Source organism: Bubalus bubalis, chromosome 9 (assembly GCF_019923935.1).
Source record: "Bubalus bubalis isolate 160015118507 breed Murrah chromosome 9, NDDB_SH_1, whole genome shotgun sequence".
Lineage (NCBI taxonomy): Eukaryota > Metazoa > Chordata > Mammalia > Artiodactyla > Bovidae > Bubalus > Bubalus bubalis.
In genome coordinates, this window is record NC_059165.1 from 91,442,259 (window position 1) to 91,467,842 (window position 25,584).

Genomic DNA, 25,584 nt, shown 5'->3' on the forward strand with positions numbered 1-25,584 from the left:
GAAGAACCAGGGACAGGCTCAAGGTCACAGGGCAGTTGAACCCAGGCATCCTGCCTCCCAGTTCTGAGCTCTCTCCAGTTCAGGCATCATTAGCAATATCACCTGCGACGACCCAGACTCTGAGGGTCTCGGCTTTCCGCGACCCCAGCGCAAGAAAGACTACATTTCCCAGCTTGCAGCGAGGGGCGCGCCTGCGCGCTGCGGCCAGTGATGGAGCGCTGACTGGGGGCACGGCGGCGGCGGCGGCGAGGGCTCGGCGGGCCATTGGCTACCGGCAGCAGCACAGGCAGCTTGGGGACTAGAAGAGCGAGTGGGGCCCGCGGGCCGGGCCGGGCTGACCTGGGCTGCAGCCATGGAGGACCAGAGAGTAAGACCCGGGCGGGGCAGGGCGCTGTCCGAAGCGGGGGTGGACGAGAGGAGGGGGACCAGGTAATGCCGCAGCGTCCTCCCAGCTTCCCCCGACCCCAGCTGCTCTGCGGCCGAAGCCCCACCCTCGCCGCAACCACGCCCGGATCTAGCCCCCATTCTGGACGCCGCAGCCCGCCACCCTAGCCACGACCCACATCATCTTGGCCTGGGTTCAGGCGCATCCCGTTCATGGCCCCCACGCCTCCCCAGTATCGGGGACCCAGCCTTGACTCTATCACCCACGCCTTCCATCGGGACTGCGGACCAGGTGTCCCGACCCTGGCCACGCCCCGCCTCGGAGGGCGCCCCGCCAGCTCAGCACAGGTGACCCCCACCAATCTCGTGCCCCCAGGAAAAGGACCCGTGGGAGGCCTGGGTTTGGGCTGCAGGCCCTAGAAGCACCCACCCACGCCGGCCTCCTCTCCTGGCATCCCCTCCCCCAGACCTCCTTACCTTTCTCCACTTACCTGATTCCCTAGCGTCTCCCCTTTTCCAGATGAACCCATGTTCTGCGGGCATCCTTTTCCTCTGGGGTCTCTTTCCCAGAGCTAGCTCCTTACCCCCAAGATACCCCCACCCCCCTCAGGATATAGTTACCTGGTTGAAGGCTTTGCACTCAGGCAGACCTGGCTGGGGCTCAGGGTCTGTGCTTCCTGAAAAGTTCTCTCAGAGCCTCAGTTTCCTTCCCTTTGAAATGGGCGGGCTCAATGTGCCCGATGCCTGCTGCTCCTGAGGGCTGTAGGGCCAGAGCTCCACCCAGGGCCTGCTCTTGTCTGGTGCCCAAGCTTTTTGGCACAGTGGCTCCCACATCCCTTCCCTGGATCCCTGGAGGACAGAAAGGGGGAGCTTCAAGTCAAGGAGCCCTGGACAGGCTGAGGGACTTAGTTTGTGCATGCTTCTCTGGGGGCAGGAGGCTCTGAGGAAGATCATCACAACGCTGGCTGTGAAAAATGAAGAGATCCAGAGTTTCATTTACTCCCTCAAGCAGATGCTGCTGAATGTGGAGGTGAGGAAGTCACCCCTGCCCCCAGGGCGGGGGGAAGGGCAGCTATAAAGGTAACCTGCCCTTGGGGACCCTGGGCCTTGCTGCCCATCTGAGCAGCAGCTTGGCCAGTCCTGGCTGCTCTGACCCCACCTCGTCTCTCCAAGGCAAACTCGGCCAAGGTGCAGGAGGACCTGGAAGCCGAGTTCCAGTCCCTCTTCTCCCTCCTGGAGGAGCTGAAGGAGGGCATGCTCATGAAGATAAAGCAGGACCGTGCCAGCCGCACCTATGAGCTGCAGGTGTGTGTGATTTGGGGTGGGGCGGGGGGGGGGGTGTTCTCCCAGACCCCCTCCCAGATGCCATCCCCTGCACATTCCCCAGAGCCCGACCGGCCTCAACATCTTCCTCCGAACCTGCTCCTCCTCTCTTGTCCCTTCCCAGAGGGGCCGCCAGTGTCCCTGGTGTCCCAAGCCAGACCATCCAGTGGTGTCAGCCACACCTCCTCTTTTCCCTGGGCTCTTCCCAGCCCCCTCCCTGGCCATGACCTATCCATCCCTCACGCACCTGCTCTCCCTCTTAATCCCTTCTCCCCTGCATTGCTGCAGCCCCATCCCTACATCTGGCTGTTCCTCCCCACCTGTCTTCATCTCGCACTTCCAATTTTTCAGCCCTTCCCACTGGTCCCTCAGATCTGAGGGCATTACTTCTTGCCAAACACTCGCTATGGCTCCTCTGGGGTCTCAGATTCCAAGCTGGGGTCACTAGGGCAACACCAGCACTTCCTGGGCCACCCCCTAACACCCTGGATACCCATCCACAAGGAATGTGGAGCTCTAGGCTCAGATGTGACCTAGGCATGTCTGTTTCTTTTTAAAAAATATTCACTTATTTTATTTATATGGTTATTCTGGGTCTTTGTTGCAGTATGTGGAATCTTTAGTTATAGCATGTAGAATCTAGGTCCCTGACCAGGGATTGAACCAGGCCCCTTGCATTGGGAGCATGGAGTCTTAGCCACTGTACCACCAGGGAAGTCCCTGGACGTGTCCTTTTCTAAGGAAGGGATCCCCAAATGGTTCTGATGTCCTGCCTGCAGAGAGGCCCAAACTCCCTCTAGCCTCCCTTTCCCACCTGGAGTTGGAGAAGGACATGGTACCCCGGATCCCCAAGGCGATGAGGAGCCCTGGGAGGCTCTGATGCCGTGGAGTAAGATGTCTCTTCTCTTGGTGGCATGGCTCCTGCAGAACCAGCTGGCTGCCTGCACGCGAGCCTTGGAGAGCTCCGAAGAGCTTCTGGAGACAGCCAACCAGACCCTGCTGGCCACTGACAGCAAGGACTTTCCCCAGGTGGGCGCCTCGGGAGCCAGAATGGCCACCCAGATACGTTTGCATTTCAGATCAACCACAAGTAATGTTTTACTCTGATTATGGCCCATGCAGGATTTAGTCTGAGTACATCCTAAACACCATTGGTAGGACATATGCTAAAATAATAAATTCTTTGCGGTAGATCTAAAACTCACAGGAAGCCCAGCTTGGTGCTCTGTGATGACCTAGATGGGTGGGATGGGAAGGAGGTAGGAGAGGAGTCCAAGAGGAAGCATGTATATATGTATCCATACAGCTGATTCACTTTGTTGTACAGCAGAAACTAATGTAACATTGTAAAGAAATTATACTCCAATTAAAAAAAAAAGAATGAATAAAATTTTTAGTATATCTCATGCAAATGTTTAGTATAAGTATTTCCCAAATGTTGCCTGGGACATATTTACACTAAAATACTTACTCATTATTTGAAATTCAAATTTAACAAGGAATTAATTTTTTAGTAATATATGTCACGTCCAATATTTAGTGTAAGTATATCTGAAATATTGGATGGGACCTACTTATACTAAAAAGTATATATTTATTTATTGTTCATCTGCAATGCAAATTTAACTTTGTAGCCTATATTTTCATTTGCTAAATCAGTCAACTGTATGTACTGGGCACTAGGCGGGAGGTGGGGATAGGAGTGGGAGCCTGTCTTTGCCTCCCATCCCATCAGGGTCCGGCTAAGGCTTTCTGCCCCCATGCTGGGGCACTTTGACACATGGACACCTGACTGGGCCTCAGTCTTCTTGTCTGTGTAGTGGGTTTCTGATTCAGCCAACACAATTCTTTGGCTTTTGTTCTGTCCCTCTTTCTAGGCTGCCAAGCAAATCAAAGATGGGTAAGACGCTGGGACCTGGCTCCCACCCCATTGCCCCACCCCCATTGTGACGGTGGGAACACCCAGGTGAGGGTCCCTTGGCCCAGAGCACCCGACTGCAACAAGGGGGAGGGGGGCCCCCTACACACACCTCGGGGGACTAGGCCTGGGCGTCCACCTCCTTCCCTGCAGTGTGCAGGCTGCCTCCACCTCCTTCCCTGCAGTGTGACAATGGCCCCCGCCTTCCGGCTGTCACTGAAAGCCAAGGTCAGCGACAACATGAGTCATCTCATGGTGGACTTTGCACAGGAGCGGAGGATGTTGCAGGCACTCACGTTCCTGCCTGGTGAGAGGGGAACTCACTGGATGATAGGGAAAAAAATCCCAAAGTCTAGGAGAGAGCCCGGAGACAAGGCATGACAATCAGAATAAGGCTGACAACCATTTGTGGAAACTGCAGAAGGTCCCGCCCTGACTTGGAGCCCTGAGGATTCCCACCCCCCAGTGGGTGGAGCCACAAGGAAGCCCCACCCTGTGGTAGAGTCCTAAAGAATCCCCACCCACTAGGGGTGGAGTCCCATGGAGACCACACCCCAACTGGTAGCATTCTGGAAACTTACTACCTCTAAATGGTGGGATTCAGAGAAGCCCAAGTATTAGTTGGTTGAACCCTTAGAAAGCTCTTCTCTGCCTCACACCCTTTGGTGAAACCCTGAGGAGGCTCCACCCCCAGGCTACGGAACCCAGAGAAGCCCCGCCCCTAACCTGTTATCGGGAGGACGCCCAGACCCCAAGAAGGTCTAGTGGGTGGGCAGGGTTACATCCAGGCACTCCCCTTCAGGCTTCCCTGCCCCGCACCCTGACACCCCTCTCGCCTCTGTCCTGGGCAGTGCCTAGCGCCCCTGTGATTGACCTGACCGAGTCCCTAGTGGCCGATAACTGTGTAACCTTGGTATGGCGCATGCCAGACGAGGACAACAAGATTGACCACTTCGTGCTGGAATATCGGCGGACCAACTTTGAGGGCCCACCCCGCCTCAAGGAGGACCAGCCCTGGATGGTCATCGAGGGGATCCGGCAAACAGAATACATCCTGACCGGTAAGGGCAGCTCAGCTTTCCCCATCAGTCCACCTGGGGCTCGTGGACCATACTCAAGGCTCTGCTGCGCTGATGGGGAGTAACATATAATAAGGAAAACGATGCCGGGGACAGCCCTGCACCACGTACTGAGGGCTTACTATGTGCTAAGCATTTTACCCAGAAGCGACTTAGCAGCAGCAGCAGCAGCAGAAGCAATGAGTGTGTTATTGTCAGCTTTTTACAGATGAGGGAACTGAGTGAAGCACCTGGAAAGGGTGTGCTCCATCCTTGCCTTATCTCTATGACCCATCATTCATTCATTCATTTTGACTTATTTCCTGCAGGATACCAAGCACTGTCCTTACAGTAGTAAACAAAGTGCCTCTCATAGAGCTGGTGTTCAGGGAACCGTCCTCCCAGGCTCTGAGGATTTCCTTGGAGGTTATACGAAAGCAGAAAGACTGGGGGAATCCATCCAGCTGGTAGGAGAGGGTCTGAAGGAGGGTAAAATCAGGGGTCCCTCATGAGTTAAGAAACCATCCTGAGCCTGGAGAAGCCCTGAAGGGTGGGGAGAATCTCCCTGACAAGATAACTATCACCAGGGCTCTTGGGCTATAATCAGCCTGCTCCCTATCTGTAATTAGCATACAAGCTTAATAATAAGCATGCTAATTGCAGGAAAGAAAAGCCAGCAGCTGAGAAGAGGGCCTGAAAAGCTCTCAGCTTATCCTTTGCATGGAAATCAAAATAAACACACCCCATTTCCGCCCCCCCCCCCCCCCCGGTCTTTTTTTTTAAATTATCGTGGCAAAATACACATAAGGTAAAATCCACCATGGTCACCATTAAGTATGCAGATCAGCTATTCAGTAATTCAGTGCTACGATCACCCCACCATCCATCTCCAGAACTTCTCAGCTTGCAAAACTGAAACTGTCCCCGTTCGTTTTTGTTACTGTTGTTGTTTGTTTTGTTTTTAAATTTTGGCCTTACCACATGGCTTGCAGGATCCTAGTTCCCTGACCAGGGATCGAAGCCGTGCCCTTGGCAGTGAAAGCACAGAGTCCTAAGCACTGGACCACCAGGAAATTCCCCTGTCCTCATTAGACACTAACTTCCATTCCTCTCTGCCTGGTCCCTGGCACCCACCATTCTAATTCCTGTCCCTGGGAATGTTGCTACTCTAAGTTCCTCATATAGATGGAATCATACAGGACGACGCCTGGCTTATGTCACTGAGCATCGTGTCCTCAAGGCTCGCCATGTTGTAGCAGGTGTTAGTTTCCTTTCTTTTTAAGGCTGAATAATATTTCATTGTGTATACACACCCACACACGCACACACACACACAGGGCTTCCTAGGTGACGCCAGTAGTAAAGAAATCCACCTGCCAATGCAGAAGACTTAAGAGACGTGGGTTCAATCCCTGGGTCGGGAAGATCACCTGGAGAAGGAAATGGCAACTCACTCCAGTATTCTTGCTTGAGAAATCCTATGGACAGAGGAGCCTGGCGGGCTACAGTCCATGGGGTCACAAAGAGTTGGACAGACTGAGCACATATTATATATCATATGTATACACAATGAAATATATATATATATATATACACATTGTATATATTCGGCTTTCTCCAGTAGTGGCAGCTTACATAACTAGAGTTCGATACCAGAACCAGGAAGCTGACACGAGTATAGTCTGCAGGGTTGATTTACTTTTCATCAGTTTTACCAGTTTAGCACGCACTGATTTGCATGTACATGTGTAATCCTGTATGCAGTTTTATCCCCTATGTAAATTTGTGTAACTACACCACAGTCAAAGTGTAGAGCTTCTCCATCACAGGCTTCTGGATGCATCCACTTTACCCCTCTGGCCTTTTCCAAAATCCATAGTGAGCGAATTCCTCAGGGCAGGAAGTTGAATCCCTCACAAGACCTGTGATACTGAAGATGATCACTCACCTATGTAAATAACCCATGTGGTTATTTGCTATCCACCTACTATCTTGTTGACTGTTTGGAAGACAGGAGGGTTTTGGTTAAGTTCTTATAACTTATATTCCTTGGGCCATCTCATCTTTATGTGAACCCTGCTTAGTGTGGGGAAAATGATTGTTAGGTTGCAGACTAGGAAACAGACACCCACTGTGAAAAGTCGGATAGGTTCATGATTTAGAATCCAAGCCTTCTGGGTGGTAGTCTTAGCTTCCCTGGTGGCTCAGAGAGTAAAGAATCTGCCTGCGATTTAGGAGACCTGGGTTCGATCCCTGGGTCGGGAAGATCCCCTGGATAAGGAAATAGCAACCCACTCCAGTATTTTCACCTGGGAAATCCCATGGACAGAGGAGCCTGGCAGACTACACAGTTCATGGGGTCACAGAGTCAGACACGATGGAGCGACTAACACTTTCTACTTAGCGCTGGGGCAGTAGGTGGCGCTGCTGAGCAATCTACAGAACTCAGAGGAGGGGATTCAAGAAAGGGTGAGGTAGTCTGGGTGGGCACCTGGAGAAAGTAACAGCCAAGCCGAGGCCCAAAAGAGAAGCCGGGGAGACCGAGTTCCAGGCCAAGGAACCGCCTGATCAAGGGCTCAGAGGACAGAACACTGAGCCTTTGTGTCTGGAACTAGTTAACTTTGCAGAAGGAACAACATCTGTAGGGAAAGGGGAGAAGAGGAATAGGGACTTTATCCTGAAGACAAGGGGACCTATGAGAGGTTTCAGAAGATGGATTCTGAGTGCTGTTTGGAATGCCCAGAGAAGGCATCCTGCAGGGAACACCCGGGGCAACTGGACACGGGGTCTGAGCTAGAGGTTGAGCTGTGTGTGCCCTGTGGGTAGGCAGATAGTGTCTTAAGGGTGAGCAGGGTCTTAGATTGAGTCATCCAAACATTTGAGAGTACAGAGGAGCCTGTAAAGAATACCAAGAGGGAGCAGTCAGAGGGGGCAGTCAGTAGAGGGCAATGCCATGACTGCCAAGGAAAAATTCCATGAAGGAAGGAGTGGTCAGCCAGGAGAACCTACTAGATGAGGACTGACAAGCCCAGAAGAGAGAGAGAGGGAGTGAAGCCACTGAGAGGTCTAGACATATCTCCAAAGAGGTTTTGCACAAGGGGGAAGACAGTTCAATAGTTGCTTTCATTTTTTTAAGATTAGAAGAAATTAATAATAACTTTTTAAAAGGATACTATTAGGGAAAATCTTTAAGGCACTGGTCATGGCTAGATGCAGGAGTTCCAGCATATGACTCACTCAGCTCAGTTCTAGACACTGTTGGCTCTGAGAAAGCAGACATTCTCAAGTAGGGTTGCCAACATGATGGCAAATTTTCCCAGGAGTGGCTTCCTCCTAGTTGGCTGCTGCTGCTTCTAAGTCGCTTCAGTCATGTCCGACTCTGTGCGAGCCCATAGACGGCCACCCACCAGGCTCCCTCTCCCTGGGATTCTCCAGGCAAGAACACTGGAGTAGGTTGCGATTTCCTTCTCCAAGGCATGAAAGTGAAAAGTGAAAGTGAAGTCGCTCACTTGTGGCCTACTCTTCGCGACCCCATGGACTGTAGCCTACCAGGCTCCTCTGTCCATGGGATTTTCCAGGCAAGAATACTGGAGTGGGGTGCCATCGCCTTCTCTGCCTAGTTGGCTAGTTCAGAGGAAAGAGGGACTCCACTCACTCTAATATCATCCGGAGTCCCAGGGTAGATTCTGATTGGCCTGTTTGGGTTATGTGCCTATCCCTGGACCAATTGCTGTGACTGAGCCTTAAAGCATCCTTAAAGCAGACTGATTGGCCAGTCTGGAATAGAGGTGGAGCCAAGTGATCCATAGTCCCACAGGTGAATGAAGACAGGGATGATTTCTCAGGGTTACCATGTGGTCTACAAGATGCTCCTTAGAATGAGAGGTGGTGGGATGACTGTGGGACACAAAGGCCTCTAATCTATCACTCAAAGAGTATACAATGTTAAGCCCTCTCTGTTGCCTTGCAGGTCTCAAGTTTGACATGAAATACATGAATTTCCGTGTGAAGGCCTGTAATAAGGCAGTTTCAGGCGAGTTCTCTGAGCCAGTGACCCTGGAGACACCAGGTGACTGACTCCCATACCTCCCCTCTCTGTGACTCCATAACCACTCACTCCCAGGGCTCCAGGGACTGGTGTCTAATGAGAATCTTCTAATCAGGGTTCTGTGGCCCTTTATGCCCTGGTTGCTAGGAAGCTCAGTGCTCAATCCATAGTAGATTCCTTAGCCTGAGTGTCTGCTATAAACTTGGTATTGTTCTTTGCATTTGCAGTTGATCGCATCATACCTGGATGGTTTTTACACACACACTCTCCCCCTCTTTCTCTCTCTCTAACTCACTCTTCAAAAAAAAAAAAAAAAAAAAAAGCTAAGTGCTCTATAGAATTGGAAATAGGGTATCAGTACTGAAGATAGATTTCTTAGCCCCCCACAGTGATACCTTTGCATGTTCGGGTAGGAAGTCCTTTCTGCACTCTAGCTTAGCTCTGTCATGCTATAGCACAGCCCCCTTTCTGGGATTAATCCCCAATGAAAGCACAGGGCAGCACAGTGGTTTGAAATGGCTTCAGACCTGGGAGACCTTTAGGCAACTAGCCCTTGGCCTTCACTCCTCTGGCTACCTGTTCTGCCCTCTCCACCCTTCCCTGTCCCGTCTTTTGGTGCCTTTCTGCCTGTTGTCTCTATATCTCTCCATCTCTGAACCTTTGTCCATTTGTCTCTCTTTCTCTCTCTTGGTCTTAGTCTCTGTTTCTTTGTTTCTTTCTGTTCTCTGTCCCTGTCATGGTCTGTCTTGGTCACTGTCTGTCTCTCTCTGTCTCTCTCTGTGTCTCTGGGTTTTCCCATCTCTGTGACTCCTGTGTCTGCCTGGCCCCAGCGTTCATGTTCCACCTGGATGCGTCCACATCCCACCAGAACCTGCGGGTGGATGATCTCTCCGTGGAGTGGGACGCCATGGGCGGGAAGGTGCAGGATATCAAAGCTCGCGAGAAAGATGGCAAGGGGCGGACGGCGTCTCCCGTCAACTCCCCAGCCAGGTAGCCTGCCCCCTCCCCTCCCTGAGTCTCTGGTGGAGGAGATCAAGCTGGACATGGACATACAGAGTCCAGTATGGTCAAGGCTGGGGTAGAGGGAGGGACATGGAGTGGGGGGAGCCCAAAGAGTGAATAAGGGAGAGGAATCTTTGAAGTGGGTTTTGATGGTCAAATAGGATTTTTCCAGATGAGGAAGGGCACAGGTATGTTCCAAGATGAAAGACCCTGTGTATGAAAAGAACCACACACAGTCCAGGAAAGATGAAACGTTCATGGTGACTGGGGTGGACCAGGGAAGCCCTCCTATGGGAGAGGTGAGGTCTGATTGAGACTTCCCCCTCCCTGTCACCCACAGAGGTACTCCATCTCCCAAGAGGATGCCCTCAGGTCGTGGGGGACGGGATCGCTTCACAGCTGAGTCCTACACGGTGCTGGGTAAGGAGGAGGGAAGACAGACTAGAAAGAAGTCTGGGCAGGGGCCTGATAGGGGTTGGTGGGAGGGAATTCCTTTGGCTGGGGAAACAGGCAGGTGTCAAAAAAAGCTTCTATGGGAACAGTACCAGTGATGTGTTACTGTGATGTTGGGGGAATGGGAAGATTTGGGGCTGAGGGATCATTGGGGGAAAGTCAGAACTTATGGATGCTCTAGACACCCCACTCCAGTACTCTTGCCTGGAAAATCCCATGGGCGGAGGAGCCTGGTGGGCTGCAGTCTATGGGGTCTCGAAGAGTCGGACACGACTGAGCGACTTCACTTTCACTTTTCACTTTCATGCACTGGAGAAGGAAATGGCAATCCACTCCAGTGTTCTTGCCTGGAGAATCCCAGGGACGGGGGTGCCTCGTGGGCTGCCGTCAATGGGGTCACACAGAGTCGGACACGACTGAAGCGACTTAGCAGCAGCAGCAGACTGGGGAGGGCTGAGCAGTAGCTTGAGGGGGAATTTCCTGAAGTCTGTGGAGTAGATGAGACCCAGGGAGTAGCTGAGACTCGGGGAGTAGCTGGAAAGAATAGTTGCCTGTGGCTAGCCAGGTTTGTGGAGGAGCTGAAGCAAGACAGGGGCTCAGGGAAGTGGCTTAAGGTGAGTGGAGGAGCCAGAGAGTAGCTGAGTCTGAGAAGTGGAGAGAATGACTAGGGTGAGAGGTGTGGTTGGCACCACAGGACTGATTGGATCCTATGAAGGAGAAGCTGGAGTCTGAGGAGGAACAGGAGTTCCTGGAAATCACCACTGTCCTGAAAAAAACCTTGAGAAAGGGATCAGGATCTATGCAGAAGCCAGTGTAGTCTGTAATACCTGGGAGGCGATGAGGGTTGGAGATGAAGTTAGGGAGTTGCTGGTTTCTTTTTTTCTTTTTTTTGGCTGTGCCGGGTCTCAGTTGCGGCACTCAGGATCTTTAGTTGTGGCATGCAAACTCTTAGATGTAGCATGTGGAATCTAGTTCCCTGACCAGATTCCAGGGTGGAACCCAGGCCCCTGCATTGGGAGAGTGGAGTCTTAACCACTGGACCACCAGGGAAGTCCTGGGAGTAGCTGGTTTCCTGGGCTGAATGAGGAGCTGAGCTATGGTCTGGTGGGGCAGAAGTGGGTGGAGAAGCTGCAGCGCAGGAATAGCTGGATGGGAAAATCGCCGAAGTCACACGAATCTGGATCCAGGATCCTGGGAGGGTGTAGATTAACTGATAATCTCGCTGAGACTTGGTGACTTATATGGGCTTGGTCAGATATCTAGTATCTTAGTATCTAGGGAGGCATGGGATAGCTGGGGACCAGGCAGTGTCTGGAGGAAAGAGCTGGGGTCTGGCTGCCCATTTTGAAAGGGCACCCAGGAGCCAATTCTACCTAGTCCCCCTGCCCACCCCATCCCCCAGGGGACACGCTGATTGACGGCGGGGAACATTACTGGGAGGTGCGCTACGAGCCAGACAGCAAGGCGTTTGGCGTGGGGGTGGCCTACCGTAGCCTGGGCCGCTTCGAGCAGCTGGGCAAGACGGCTGCGTCCTGGTGCCTGCACGTCAACAACTGGCTGCAGGTCAGCTTCACTGCCAAACACGCCAACAAGGCCAAGATGCTGGACGCTCCCGTGCCCGACTGCCTGGGCGTGCACTGCGACTTCCATCAAGGTGATCCCCTCCGAGCCCTGGCTGGCCTCTGGCCACCCTTCTCCACTGTTCTCTCTCTGCCCAAACCTCTCTCACCGGTCCCTTTGTCGCTCTGGCCCTCCACTCCAGGCCTCCTGTCCTTCTACAATGGCCGTACCAAACAGCTGCTGCACACCTTCAAGGCCAAGTTCACACAGCCGCTGCTCCCAGCTTTCACGGTGAGGCCTTGTCAGGGGCCCAGGGAAGGAAAAGCGGGGTGGCGCGAGGGTTGGCTTTCCTGCTGAGCCTGTCTGTCCCCTTCTCCCTGCCCTGACTGTCCCCCAGGTGTGGTGTGGCAGCTTCCACGTGACGACGGGCCTGCAGGTCCCCAGCTCCGTGCGCTGCCTGCGGCAGCGGGGCAGCACCACTAGCAGCTCCAACGCCAGCCTCACCTAGGCCCCCAGACTGCCCATCAGCGGGCGGGTGCTGGGGCCGCCTCCTAGGCCCCTGGCCTGCCCATCAGCGGGCGGGTGCTGGGGCCGCCTCCTAGGCCCCTGGCCTGCCCATCAGCGGGCGGGTGCTGGGGCCGCCTCCGGGCCTCGACTGTTTGAGCTGGGCACCCTCCTCTCACTTGCTGCTTGGAGCCTTCACTCCTGAGGGGGGGTCACTGACGGAGAGTGGGCACCCAGGTCGGGCCCTCCTCCTCACCTCACCTCCTAATAAAGGTCAGACACTGGCCAGGCGGTGCTGCTGGTTTTTGGGGGCTGGGTGGCACTGGCTGTGCCTGGTCCTCTCCAGACCTCAGCTTTCTCAGCCATAAAATGGGAAATTTCTTGGAAATTCCCTGGCAGTCCAATGGTTAGGACTCTGTGCTTTCACTGCAGAGGCCTGGATTCAATCCCTGGTCGGGGAACTAAGATCTCACAAGCTTGTTGTTTAGTCCCTGTCAGGTCGGACTCTTTGAGACCTGATGGACTGTAGCCCTCCAGGCTCCTCTGTCCATAGGATTTCCCAGGCAAGAATACTGGAGTGGGTTGCCATTTCCTACTCCAGGGGATCATCCTGACACAGGAATTGAACCCATGTCTCCTGCATTGCAGGCGTATTCTTTACCACTGAGCCACTAGGGAAGCCTCCTACAAGCCATGAGGCATAGTCGTAAAAATGGTGGGAGCTTTTCTTACAGGGTCAGGAGGCAGGTTTTGCTGAACTGAGGACCACTGGGACCAGCTGTGGGCAGTCATCTAACAGACCCCACACCACCCACCCAGCCAAGCCAAACACAGCTCCTGGGGTTGCTTGAGCTTTAATTCTGGGAGGAGGGATCTGCCTGACTGGTGTGTGGCGCTTGGAGATGGACCCGCTGGTCTGCCATGCGCTCAGCTGCCTGCTCCAGTGCCCGCCTCTTCTGCAGTTTCTCTTCCAGTTCTGCTGTCACATCTGCCAGCCCTGAGAATGAGGGTAGGGGTACCTGAGGCTCCAGTGGCACCAGAGACCCCCAGTCTAGGCTTTCCCTGCTTATATCCACCCAGGACCACTGAAGCGTAAGATGAAAATGTGTTCAGTGGCCATGAGGAACTTCAGGATGGACACAACAGAGCATTAAACCAAGCATAGAGTGCTCCAGAGTGTGACCACCTGGGTTCCCCACTTGAGAAGCCCTCTTACATTGACCCCTTACCTGTGGTGGGCGAGAAAACCTGTGCTGAGCTGGCTGCCAGCTTCCTGGCTGGGCCACTGTTGAGGCCTTTGGGCTCTGCAGGAACAGACAGATGAAGGCTGAGGCCCACCCTTAGCTGGATAGGGGAGGGCCTGGGAGGAGGGACCCCTCCCATACCTGACTTGGGCACAATAGGTGGCTTTGGAAGCTTTGCCTGTAGCTTGGCCAACCGCCTGGGCTTCGGAACAACTAGTCGACTGGGAGAAGGCACTGTGCGGACAAAGATGTAGTATGTCACATCCAGTCACCAGCTTGCTCCCTGTTGCCAGCTCTAGCCACCCCGGTCCCCTACCCACCATCCTCGTTCATGTAGCTGGCAGCTGGGGTGTCTGCAATGGGGATGACATAGTTGTTATCCTGGTCCGGTAGTGGAGGCAGCTTGTCCTGACTGGGCGCAGGCATGATGGATGTGGGAGGCAGCTGCTTAGGGCCACCCTTGGGGGGTGCAGGACCTGGTGGGAAACTGTGGTCACTGTCGGGGCCCATGTGGAACAGAGACACCAGTGGGGATGTGTGTGTGCACACCTGGATACAGGCCTATGTCTCCATGCATGTGTGTCTGGGCATGGGCCTGTTTACGTCTGTGGATGTGTGTCCCTAGGTAGCAATACATGGACACTGGGTGAATTTCATAAGTTGAATATAAGTAAAGGGTTTCCCTGGTAGCTCAGGCTGTAAAGAATCCACCTGCAATGCGGGAGACCTGGGTTCAATCCCTGGGTTGGGAAGATCCCTGGAAGAAGGCATGGCAACCCACTCCAGTATTCTTGCCTGGAGAATCCCCATGGACAGAGGAACCTGGTGGGCTACAGTCCATGGGGTCAGAGTCAAACATGACTGAGCGACTAAGCAAAGGGTTTATACTCTTGTGCATGCATGACACCTCATGGATGCTAAGGTACGTGCTACAGCACATGTCTGTATTAGTGTATACACACATGTATCTGTAAAGGTCTGAATTTGTGCTCATGAGTGGATATGTCTGCAATTTGTGTGTACACACATGATTGTGACTTGAAGTATATATATGTGTGCTATATGGGACTGGAACTGTATGACACCCATGTTTATGCATGGGTGGAGCCACTCTACATAGGAACTTCTCATTATGCAGGTGGACACACACAGGTTTATGTTCATGAGTGGCATGTGTGTATGTATGTACATTTGTGTACATTGTACATACATTTGTGTATGTGTCATGCATGCAGGGTCCTCAGCATCTGCCCAGTTCAGGGAAGACCATACTGCTCATCCCACAGACCTTTCCACTTTTCCAATCTCTTCCTTTTGCTCCATAATCTGGACCACCTCCCAGCCTGATTTCCCATCTCTTCCTAATGAAATCCTTTGAGAACTTTAGGAAACACCCACTCTTCCAAGAAGACTCCCCCCCCCCCCAACTCTGCCCATCCTCCTCCTCTCCCCAACTCTAGGTTGCACCCCCACCCCCGCACTCCCCCACCCCTCGCCTTCCAGCCCCAGGTTCAACCCCTCAGGATTGCGAGTGTGTGCGCCCAGCCCTGTCCATTCCCTCCATAACCTGGAAGCACGTAGAGGACAGGGTCTGGGTACTTTCTGGGTCCCTGCAACTCTAGGTACAAGACTGGGCACAGGTGGAGCCATGAGAGTCCTAGGTCCTTTCCCACTCTGCCCCAGCGGCGTCCGCGGGGAGGGGGCATCACCTGGGCCGGAGGTGGAGGGGGCCGAGGGCGCCACCCACACACTCTCGCCATTCTCTTTATCCGCCTCCACGAAGCCTGGAACAGAGAGGGCGGCCTGGAGGAGGCACGGCAGCTGGGGGCTGACCCAAGGGTGTCCGGGTTGGGGAGGGGGCGGGAGAGGCGTGGACTGAGCCCTCCCCCCAACCTTGTTCCCTGAGGTTCTACCAACCCATCACTTTCTCATAGTCTTCATCCAGCAGGAAGGGCACCAGCGCCTTATTAGAGTGCGACACGAAATAGTTGACCACTGCTTCGAGCGAGGTGCAGGAGAACTAGGGTCAGAGAGGGGATGCTATCAGGGTCGGCGTGGAAAGGGTGCAGCGCACGCCGTTGCGCTTCCCCGGCCCCGGCCCAATGCTCACCGGCTCCTCCACGTCGATTACGTATTTGGCGCCCTCGCGCTTCACCTTGTAGTGCCTGACCACCGGCGTCCTGACAGGGTAGGGGGCAAGTGCATGACCTGGCTGAGGACAAGGAAGGGCCCGTCCCTCGCCCGGGCACCGCCCCCAAGAAGGGCCTAACCCTAACCACCCCACATCCTGGCGTGGCTGTCGGCGGGGCGCTAGGCCCTCAAAAGACTCCACCTTCAAGAAAGACCCTGCTGCTGGCAATGTCCCCCGGGAGAACCAAGCCCTGAGGGATTCCACTAGGAGGGCCCTCCCAGGCCCCATCCACAACGTGACACCGCCCCGCTACCCGACCACGCCCCCGTATCCGACGCCCCGCCCACCCGGAGCCGCGCATGCGCACCCATTGAGCGTCTGAAGCGTTGTGACTGACACGCCGCCCGTGCCGTCCCCGCTGGGCCTCAGCAGTAGGTTCCCGCACTCAGGGTAGCGCTCCAGGAGCAGTTGCGCCTCCAGTCGGCTCACTTTCAGGAAGCACCTGGGGCGAGGAGCATCACTCACAGGTGCAGGCCCCGCCCCCAGAGACAGCCACGCCCCTGGGCACCCAGCCAAGCTCACCTAGCCGTCACCTGGTCCCTGGGGACCCTGCCTCACCGCCCCCCTCCCCCCCACAGACCCAGACTCTGCCTCTGGAAGCCCATGCCTGCCCTTCGGGAACGGAGGCCAATACTCAGAGCCCCAGACCCGCCACCCCGGCATCTAAACCCGCCCCTGAAGACCCAGACCCGCGGTCAGGAACCCAGAACCGCCCCAAACACTCAGTCGGGCTCCCAACTGTGGGGACCCAATCCCCACCCCTGCCCGGATGTACCCAAGACCCAACGCCAGGAGACCCCATTCACTGCCCTCTGCGGCCCCATGTTCTCCAGCCCGCCACCATCCTGGAGACCCTCGGGCGCTTACGACGGCATCTCGAGCGCACGGCGGGCCTCCTCTTTGGCCAGGGCCTCGGACATCATGTACAGGTGTCCTGGCAGCAGCGTCAGGTTGGACGGGACACGGAGCTGAACGGGGATTGGGGCGATCAGGAAATGGGCGCCTGTGACCGTGTCACAGGGGGCACACTGAGGCCAAGGTGCGGATGTAGCCAGGATGGAAGCCAGGTCTGGACGGGGCTCCCGAGCCGCCTGACACCTCAGGGGCAGAGAAGGCTTAGAGAGGACTTCCGTGATGGGGGACGGAAAGAGCAAATGCTAGCGTGGAGGATCTCAAACTCAACAGCCTGTAGGGCCAGACGGGGAGCAATTGAGTAACACAGAAATCAGGGCTGTTTTCTAACACTCCTGGTTTTTAAACGACAGCAGCTGACTTTTAAATTTATAGCACTTTGTTGGCAAAACAAAACGCAGATGGTTTATACCTGGTTCAGAGGCCGCCAGTTTGAGACCGAGGAGGAGGTTGAGAGGTTTGTTGGGGGAACTGACATTTTAAAAAGGATTTCTGAGCAGGCCAAGTGGGGAAGGAGAGAGAGAAGGGCCAAGGTTGACCACTCTTACCTCCACTACTGTCAAGATGAAGCCTTTCCACATCTCCCGAGACTCCAGGCTCTCTACCTGGGGAGCAAAAGAAAAAGTATGCCTGGCTGATGAGCCTTGGTCTACCCATCTGTGAAATGGGAGTAAGGAATAAGCATCCCTGTTTCTGAGGGTTGTTTAATGAAAATTAAATGTTAGAACAGGTTAATTTAGAATGATGTCTGAATATAAGTCCTTAGTAATATGGGGGTACTATTCTTTAATGTTATTACATCAACTATTTTTAATATAATTAATTTATTTTTGGCTGTGCTGGGTTTTCATTGCTGCATGCAGGCTTTCTCTAGTTGCAGTTTGCAGGCTTCTTGTTGCAGTGGCTTCTCTTGTCACAGATCATGGGCTCTAGGACAAATGGGCCTCCGTAGTTGTGGCACTTGGGCTCAGTAGTTGTGGCACATACCGTTGCTCCACAGCAGGTGGAATCTTCCTGGACCATGTCACCTGCATTGGCAGGTGGATTCTGAGCCACTGGACCACCAGGGCAGTTCACATCCACATTTCAAAAAAAAACATAGATCATACCTCTCCTATGTGTGAAACCCTCCCTTGATTTCTACTTCCCTCAGGGTTAAAACCCAGGCCCTCCTTGTGGCCCACAGGTCTTACACAACCTGTTCCATCCCCTCCCTGCCCTCATGCCCTTCGACTTTCCTCCTCTCTTACTCTGCTCCAGCCACAGTGGCTTTCTCACTGTTCCTCCAACATGCCAGGCATAGTTCAGCCTCAGGGCCTTTGCACATGCTGTTTCTACCGCTGAAGTTGTTTCTCAGATCTCTACACTGCTGGCTTCCTCACCTCCTTTAGGTCTTCAATAAGAAGACCTATTCACACTTCTTAACATTGCAGCCCTGAGCCCCCATCCCCTTTCCCTTGCATTTGTGTCCCTAGCATCTGCCACCATCTAATACTCCATATATTTTACACATCTTTATTTTTTATTGTATGCTTCCGCCACAAGACTCAAGACTGTAAACTCTACAAGGGCAGGTATTTTTTTATTTTTTTTTTAAATTGAACTGTAGTTGATTTACAATGTGTTACTTTCAGGTGTATAGAAAAGTGATATATATATATGTATTTTATATATGATATTCTTTTTAAAAAAAATTTGGCTGTATCAACTAGCATGTGGGATCTTATTTCCCCAGTGAGGGATGGAACCTGCACCTCCCGCCTTAGAAGGTGGAGTCTTAACCACTGGACCACAGGGAAGTCCCTATGAGATTCTTTTCCCTTATATATTATTTTAAAATACTGAATATAGTTTTCCCTGTGCTATACAGTAGGTCCTTCTTGCTTATCTATATTATATATAGTAATGTGTATATGTTGGTCTCAAACTCCTAATTTATTCCTCCCCTCCTTTTTCCCTTTGGTAACCAAAAATTTGTTGTCTATGACTGTGGAACTATTTCTGTTTGCATGTAAGTTTATTTTATCATTTTTTCTTTGTTTCCACAGATAAGCAATATCATGTGGTATTTGTCTTGCTCCTTCTGACTTACTTCACTCAGTATATAATCTCTAGGTCCATCCATGTTGCTGCAAATGGCATTACTTTGTTCTTTTTAATGGCTAAGTAATATTCCATTGTGTATATGTACCACATCTTCTTTTTCGTTTCCTCCATTGAAGAACATTTAGGTTGCTTCTGTGTCTTGGCTCTTGTAAATGCTGCTACTATGAACATAGCAGGGCTTCCCTTGTGGCTCAGCTGGTAAAGAATCCACCTGCAATGTGGGATACCTGGGTTCGATCCCTGGGTTGGGGAGATCCCCTGGAGAAGGGAAAGGCTACCCACTCCAGTATTCTGGCCTAGAGAATTCCATGGACTGTATAGTCCATGGGGTCGCAAAGAGTCAGACATGACTGAGTGACCTTCACTTCGCTTCACTTCATGAACATAGGGGTACATGTATCTTTTTGAATTATTGTTTTCTCCTGATATATACCCATGAGTGGGATTTCAGGATCATTTGATAGTTCTATATTTAGTTTTTTAAGGAACTTGCATACTGTTCCCCATAGTGGCTGCATCAATTTACATTCTCAAAAACAGGGCAGAAGGGTTCCCATGTCTCCATACTCTCTCTGCTGCTGCTGCTGCTGCTAAGTCGCTTCAGTCGTGTCCGACTCTGTGCAACCCCAGAGATGGCAGCCCACCAGGCTTCCCTGTCCCTGGGATTCTCCAGGCAAGAACACTGGAGTGGGTTGCATTTCCTTCTCCAATGCATGAAAGTGAAAAGTGAAAGTGAAGTCACTCGGTAGTGTCTGACTCCTAGCGACCCCATGGACTGCAGCCTACCAGGCTCCTCCATCCATGGGATTTTCCAGGCAAGAGTACTGGAGTGGGGTGCCATTGCCTTCTCCCCATACTCTCTCTAGCATTTATTATTTATAGACTTTCTGATGATGGCCATTCTGACCAGTGTCATTGTGGTTTTGATTTGCGACTGACAGACTGAACTGAACTGAATAGTTAGCGATGTTGAGCATCTTTTGATGTGTCTCTTGGCCATCTGTATGTCATTGGAGAGATGTCTATTTAGATATCCCATTTTTTGCTTGAGTTGATTGTTTTTTTGATATTGAGCTGTATGTATATTTGGGAGATCAATCCATTGTTGGTTATATTGTTTGCAAATATTTTCTCCCATTCTATAGGTGTCTTTTGGTTTTTTAATGGTTTCTTTTGCTGTGCAAAACCTTTTAAGTTTAATTAAGTCCCATTTGTTTATTTTTGCTTTTATTTCCTTCACTCTAGGAGCTGGATCCAAAAAGATACTGCTGCAATTTATGTCAAGGAGTGTTCTATGTTTTCCTCTAGGAGTTTTATAGTACATAGTCTTAGATTTAGGTGTTTAATCTATTTTTAGTTTATTTTTGTGTATGGTGTTAGCATATTAAAAAGCAGAGACATCACTATGCTGACAAAAGTCCATATAATCAAAGCTATGATTTTTCCAGTAATCATGTACAGATGTGAGAGTTGGACCATAAAGAAGGCTGAGAGCCGAAAAATTGATGCTTTTGAATTATGGTGCTGGAGAAGACTTTTGAGAGTCCCTTGGACTGCAAGGAGATCAAACCAGTCAATCCTAAAGGAAACCAGCCCTGAATATTCACTGAACGGGCTGATGCTGAAGCTGAAGCTCCAAAACTTTGGCCACCTGTTGTGAAGAACTGACTCACTGGAAAAGACCCTGATGCTGGGAAAGACTGAAGGCAGGAGAAGGGGATGACAGAGGACGAGATGGTTGGATGTCATCACTGACTCTATGGACATGAGTTTGAGCAAGCTCTGGGAGTTGGACAGGGAGGCCTGGCGTGCTGCAGTCCATGCGGTTCACAACGAGTCGGACACAAATTAATGACTGAACGTGGTGTTAGAGAGTGTTCTAAGCACAGGAATTTTAAATTGTGTTAGTCACTGTGACTAAGAAGAGTGTCTGGAACACAATAGGTGCTCAATAATGTTAGCTGAAGATTGAATGATGGCAGTTGCGGTCCTTCTGGATCAGATTGTGTTCTGGGGATTTTGCACGTATTATCTCATTTTTCACTTGTAGAAACTGAGGCCCAGAGAGGTTAATGATTTGCCTAGTGATACCAACCCAGTGATAAATTCTGTGTGACTTTGTGTTGGTATGTGTTAATGGTGGGTGTGACATGGAGGAAGGGTCTCCCACCAGCCACCCTTAAGAGACTTACCTTGAACTTGATCTCCTGGTTCCGAAGGACCAAGCAGAAGTGGGTGCTAGGGTCATGGGAGTTTCCCCAGGGAGCCTCATCTGTGAGCTTCACAAATCCTCCTAGATCGAGCTTTTCCACATGCTGGGAGCACAGAAGACAGAGTTTGAGTGCCTCATCCCCCCCAGCTAGGATATCCTGTCCACACCCTCTGTTAGGTCCTAGGGTCAAGGGCAGGCCAATTCTTGAGGCTTCATTTCCATCCTTACCTTAGTGTCCCGATTGCTGTTGTAGAAATAGAGAGTCAGGCCCTGAAGGCCTGCCCAGAACTTCTTGTAATCCTGTGGACCAGAGGTGGAGAAAGAGAGGGAGGTGAGGTGGCAGAGCTGGGCACCTCCATCCTTCTCTATCTCAGGACCTTTGCACCTTCTGGCCTCTTTGCCTGAACATGCTTCTCCCAGATCTTTACATGGTTTCCTTCATCACCTACAGCCACCAGGGCAGCGCACAGAGAAAGCAGAGACACTAAAATCTTTCAGAGAAGAGAAATTAGCACCCTCAGGTAGAGACAGACCCTGGGCCAAGAGATTGCAGAGGAGAGAGGACTTCAAATTGCTAAATTGGGGAAGACTTCCTGAAAGAGGAAGTAAATTAATGAGTCCGTAAGGGCTTCCCTTGGAGAAGGTGATGGCACCCCACTCCAGTACTCTTGCCTGGAAAATCCCATGGATGGAGGAGCCTGGTAGGCTGCAGTCCATGGGGTTGCAGAGTCAGACATGACTGAGCGACTTCACTTTCACTTTTCACTTTCATGCATTGGAGAAGGAAATGGCAACCCACTCCAGTGTTCTTGCCTGGAGAATCCCAGGGATGGGGGAGCCTGGTGAGCTGCCGTCTCTGGGGTCGCACAGAGTCGGACATGACTGAAGCAACTTAGCAGCAGCAGCAGCAGCAGCAAGGGCTTCCCTGGTGGCTCAGATGGTTAAGAATCTGCCTACAATGCAGGAGACCAACGGGGGCTCAATCCCTGGGTTGGAAAGATCCCCTGGAGAAGGGAATGGCTACCCACTCTAGTATTTGGACAGAGAAGCCTGGTGGGCTACAGTCCATGGGGTCGCAAATAGTTGGACATGACTGAGTGACTAACACTTTCACAATGAGGATAGCTCTTATATTGACAGTGATCATCTATCCATCAAGCCACCTATTGATTCATCCATCCATCCATTCTTTTATCCACTTATGTACTCACCCATCCACCTGTGTACAGGCATGCTTCATTTTAAACAAATTAAACATCTGTGGCTATTCTGAGTCAAATAAGTATCTACCGGTGTCATTTTCCCAAAAGCATTATTTTTAAATTAAGTTATGTACATTGTCTTTTTAGGAGACAGTGCTATTCCACATGCCCTGGAGCCCATGCTCTGCCAATAGAGAAGCCACTACAATGAGAAGTCCATGCACCGCAACTACAGAGCAGCCTCCCCTGACTTTAGCTAGAGAAAGCCCTCGAACAGCGACAAAGACCCAGCACAGCCAAAAATAAATAATTAAAAAGAAAGCAGATGATTATGAGCTAATTTTTAAAAAGATATAGTGCTATTACATACAACAGGGTACAGACTAGTGTCAACATAACTTTTATAAAGCACTGGGAAATGAAAAAAAATTCATATGGCTCACTTTATCACAATATTTGCTTTATTGTGGTGATCCAGCACCAAACCTGCAGTGTCTCCCAAGTATATTTGTGCTTATCCATCCTTTCACCTGTCGGTCCTGGAGATGGACATGGCACCCCACTCCAGTACTCTTGCCTGGAAAATCCCATGGACGGAGGAGCCTGGTAGGCTACAGTCCATGGGGTCACACAGAGTTAGACATGACTTAACGACTTCACTTTCACTTTTAACTTTCATGCGTTGGAGAAGGAAATGGCAACCCACTCCAGTATTCTTGCCTGGAGAATCCCAGGGACAGAGGAGCCTGGTGGGCTGCCGTCTATGGGGTCGCACAGTCAGACACGACTGAAGTGACTTAGCAGCAGCAGCAGCACCTGTCTGTCCACCCACTCACCCATCTGTCCATCTATAGATACATCCTAGATACAGACATACATTTAACTATCATTTACTGAAGAACTACTGTGTGCCAGGCACTGGGAAGAAAGCAGTAAGTGGACAAACTCATCTGCTTTGTCATACACCAGCTATGTGTCACCCACTGAATGCTGTTTAAGCTCTTTGCGCCTCAGTTTCACCACCTATAAAATAGTAGATAATTATGGTACCTGCCTAGGACTTCCCTGGAAGTCCAGTGGTTAAGACTCTTGGCTTCCACTGCAGGGGGGGTGAGTTTGATCCCTGGTTGGGGAACCAAGATCCCCCACATGCTTTGAGGTGTGTTCACAGATAAATGAACCCTCTTTCTTAACCCCTGAGATCTCCTGCCTCTGGTGCTTTCTAGGCTGGGGAGGATTTGAATGCATGAAGGCAGAAGGAAAGGAGGAAACTTCCAGGGCAAAGGCAGGGAAAAGGGTGCTTGGTTTGGGTCCTAGTGGCGGATGAGGGTGAGCCTTAGCAGAATGGAGGAGTTGAGCTTTATTTTGAGAAGGACACACACACACTCACTGGGCCTCTGACTGGCAACAGCCCCCAGTACCTCTCACTGTCCCCACCTGCAATCTGTATGGACCTTGACCCCTGTGGCTAAGGTTCACAGAGTTAGCTCAGGGCTGGGGGAGGAGGGATGGGGGGTAGGGAGTGGTGTCAGAAGACACCCCCCTTCCCGCCCCTGCCGCCATTTCCTTGAGAAAGTCCCTAATCCTGTTTATATCTGAGATTCAGAAAGAGACCAATCCAAGCGGGGAGAGACAGAAAGAGAAAGAGCTCAGATCAGAGAGAGACAGACAGACAGACAGAACCTTTTCTAGCCCCCAGTCTATGCCTTGCCCCAACCAGCACCCACCTCACCCTCCTCAGCAGGCTGGGGAGGTCTAGGTTCAGAGAGGTGCCGCACCTGCCCAGGGGCCACCCAGCAGTGCCAGCTCCCCGGCCTGTCTTACCCGATCTCGGGGTCCCTTCTTCTCCAGGAAGCTCTCATAATAGTGCAGGGGCAGGGCACTCTTGGGCTTGGGGACCCGGGGCGGGCTCAGGGCCAAGGCCATGACGGGCCAGGGTCCTTGGCCCGGCCTGGCCTCTCCCTCCAGTGGGTGCTCCAGTTGAGCCAGGAAGCTGAGAAACAGGTTCCAGGGGAATTTCCTCTCTCTGTCAGCTCCAGAGCTCCCTCCCCTGCCAGCCCTGGGCGGGGGCTGGGCCGGGCAGGTCCAGAGACTCTAGGGAAATCCCGGTCTCTCTGGTCCCTGCAAGAAGTCAGGGAGTCAGGGAGGCCTGGTTGGAGTCAGGGAACAGACGAGGGAGCTGCTGGCGTGGTATGGGGGGCATCAACAGGGGCACTTGCCTAAGCAAAGACCTGGAAGGGAGAGAAAGGAATCTGGTGCCAGAGCTGTGAGGGAATGAGACTAGACAGTGACACAATGTCCAGGAGGCCTGTTAGGCCGCCTGGACATTAGAAAAATCTGATTTGTATTTACCCAAAAATCTTGCAGAGATTTTGACAGGAATAGCACTACATCTGTATATCAGTTGGGGGAGATTAGGCTTTTTTTTTTTTTTTTTAATTTTAGGCAGTGCCACAAGTGGGATCTTAGGTCCCTGACCAGGTATGGAACCCACCCCCCTCTGCATTAGAATGTGTAGTCTTAACCACCTGACAGCCAGGGAAGTTCCAAAACTTGATAACTTTTACATACTGTGTTGAGTCTTCCAACCCACAGACATGATCCTTCCCTTTTTCCCTTCCATCCTTCCTCCCTCCTTCCCTTGTTTCTTATTGAAGTATAATAATATTGTGTTAGTTTCAGATTCTTTTCATTTATTTATTTGTTTTTTCATTTATTTAAATCTTCGATTTCTTTCATCAGCGTTGTATAGTATTCAGTATCCAAGTCCTGTATCTGTTTGGTTAGATTTACATCTAAGCATTTCTTTTTTTCTATTTCAAAACATTATAAGTAATATTGTATTTTCAATTCCAGTTTTCATACACTCATTATTAGCATACAAACATGCTGTTGATTTTTGTGTGTTGATCTCTTATCCTATAACCTTTCTGAATTAACTCACTCCTTAGTTCTAGGGGCATGTTTGGGAGATTTCTTGAAATTTTGTACACAGGTCATGTCATTTGCAAATAGGGTTAATTTTCAACTTATATGCCTTTTATTTCTTTTTCTTGTCTTATTGTAATGGCTAGCACTTTCAGGACTCTGTTGAAGAATGGTGAGGGTGGACACCTTTCCTTGTCCCCAGTCTCAATAGGAAAAGTGTTAAGTCTTATCGTGAAGTACAAAGTTACCTGAAGTTTTGTCCATGTTCTTCAAGTTGATGTAGTTTCTCTCTTTTCCTGGTTTGCTGAGAGTTTTTATTATGAGTGGGTGTTGAATTCTATCAAATGCTTTTTTTTTTTTTCATGAATAGATACACTCTTGTGACATGTCTTCTTTAGCTTGTGTATTAGTTTTCTGTGGTCGCTGTAATAACTTATCATAAATATAGAGACTTAATACAACACAAATGTGTTATCTTACAGCTTTGTAGGTCAGGAATCCTATGTGGTTCTCATGAAACTAAAATCAGGGTGTTGGCA

At 51.3% G+C, this 25,584-nt stretch overlaps 2 protein-coding genes across 7 annotated transcripts; one reads left to right on the forward strand and one right to left on the reverse strand.

Moving 5' to 3' along the window:
• The first annotated feature begins 235 nt into the window (after window positions 1-235).
• On the forward strand, window positions 236-12,536 carry FSD1 (fibronectin type III and SPRY domain containing 1). 5 transcript variants are annotated; one of them, XM_045166635.1, is made up of 14 exons: window positions 517-732; window positions 1,319-1,414; window positions 1,558-1,689; window positions 2,635-2,736; window positions 3,585-3,607; window positions 3,811-3,932; window positions 4,477-4,686; window positions 8,654-8,752; window positions 9,562-9,721; window positions 10,074-10,153; window positions 11,589-11,840; window positions 11,949-12,037; window positions 12,144-12,301; window positions 12,349-12,536. In XM_045166635.1, exons 1-13 carry the CDS (start codon window positions 598-600, stop codon window positions 12,252-12,254), a joined length of 1,611 nt encoding a protein of 536 aa, XP_045022570.1. In that variant the 5' UTR covers window positions 517-597; the 3' UTR covers window positions 12,255-12,301; window positions 12,349-12,536. The 5 variants fall into 5 exon arrangements, with proteins under 5 accessions (XP_006042571.1, XP_044803893.1, XP_045022570.1 ...); XM_045166634.1 differs by having other exon boundaries at window positions 12,144-12,254; window positions 12,302-12,536; XM_006042509.4 differs by lacking the exon at window positions 517-732 and adding an exon at window positions 236-367 and having other exon boundaries at window positions 12,144-12,536.
• A 552-nt stretch (window positions 12,537-13,088) lies between these two features.
• STAP2 (signal transducing adaptor family member 2) lies at window positions 13,089-24,163 on the reverse strand. 2 transcript variants are annotated; one of them, XM_006042511.2, is made up of 13 exons: window positions 23,942-24,162; window positions 21,144-21,215; window positions 20,896-21,018; window positions 17,146-17,202; window positions 16,553-16,653; window positions 15,993-16,127; window positions 15,605-15,674; window positions 15,412-15,514; window positions 15,204-15,278; window positions 13,815-13,970; window positions 13,636-13,728; window positions 13,480-13,554; window positions 13,089-13,247 (listed from the first exon to the last, which is right to left on the reverse strand). In XM_006042511.2, exons 1-13 carry the CDS (start codon window positions 24,041-24,043, stop codon window positions 13,105-13,107), a joined length of 1,305 nt encoding a protein of 434 aa, XP_006042573.1. In that variant the 5' UTR covers window positions 24,044-24,162; the 3' UTR covers window positions 13,089-13,104. The 2 variants fall into 2 exon arrangements, with proteins under 2 accessions (XP_006042573.1, XP_006042574.1); XM_006042512.3 differs by lacking the exon at window positions 15,204-15,278 and having other exon boundaries at window positions 23,942-24,163.
• Between the last annotated feature and the right edge of the window lie 1,421 nt (window positions 24,164-25,584).

Bases quoted from the DNA above. Each gene is read 5' to 3' on its own strand.
- FSD1 (XM_044947957.2), top strand. From the start codon at position 598: ATGGCCCCCACGCCTCCCCAGTATCGGGGACCCAGCCTTGACTCTATC. The intron at 733-1,318 runs GTGACCCCCACC...CTCTGGGGGCAG, and splicing joins GCCCCGCCAGCTCAGCACAG to GAGGCTCTGAGGAAGATCAT. The intron at 10,154-11,588 runs GTAAGGAGGAGG...CCCATCCCCCAG, and splicing joins TGAGTCCTACACGGTGCTGG to GGGACACGCTGATTGACGGC.
- STAP2 (XM_006042511.2), bottom strand. From the start codon at position 24,043: ATGGCCTTGGCCCTGAGCCCGCCCCGGGTCCCCAAGCCCAAGAGTGCC. The intron at 16,654-17,145 runs GTAAGAGTGGTC...ATCCCCGTTCAG, and splicing joins TCATCTTGACAGTAGTGGAG to CTCCGTGTCCCGTCCAACCT. The intron at 15,279-15,411 runs GTTGGTAGAACC...TCTCTGTTCCAG, and splicing joins AGACTATGAGAAAGTGATGG to GCTTCGTGGAGGCGGATAAA.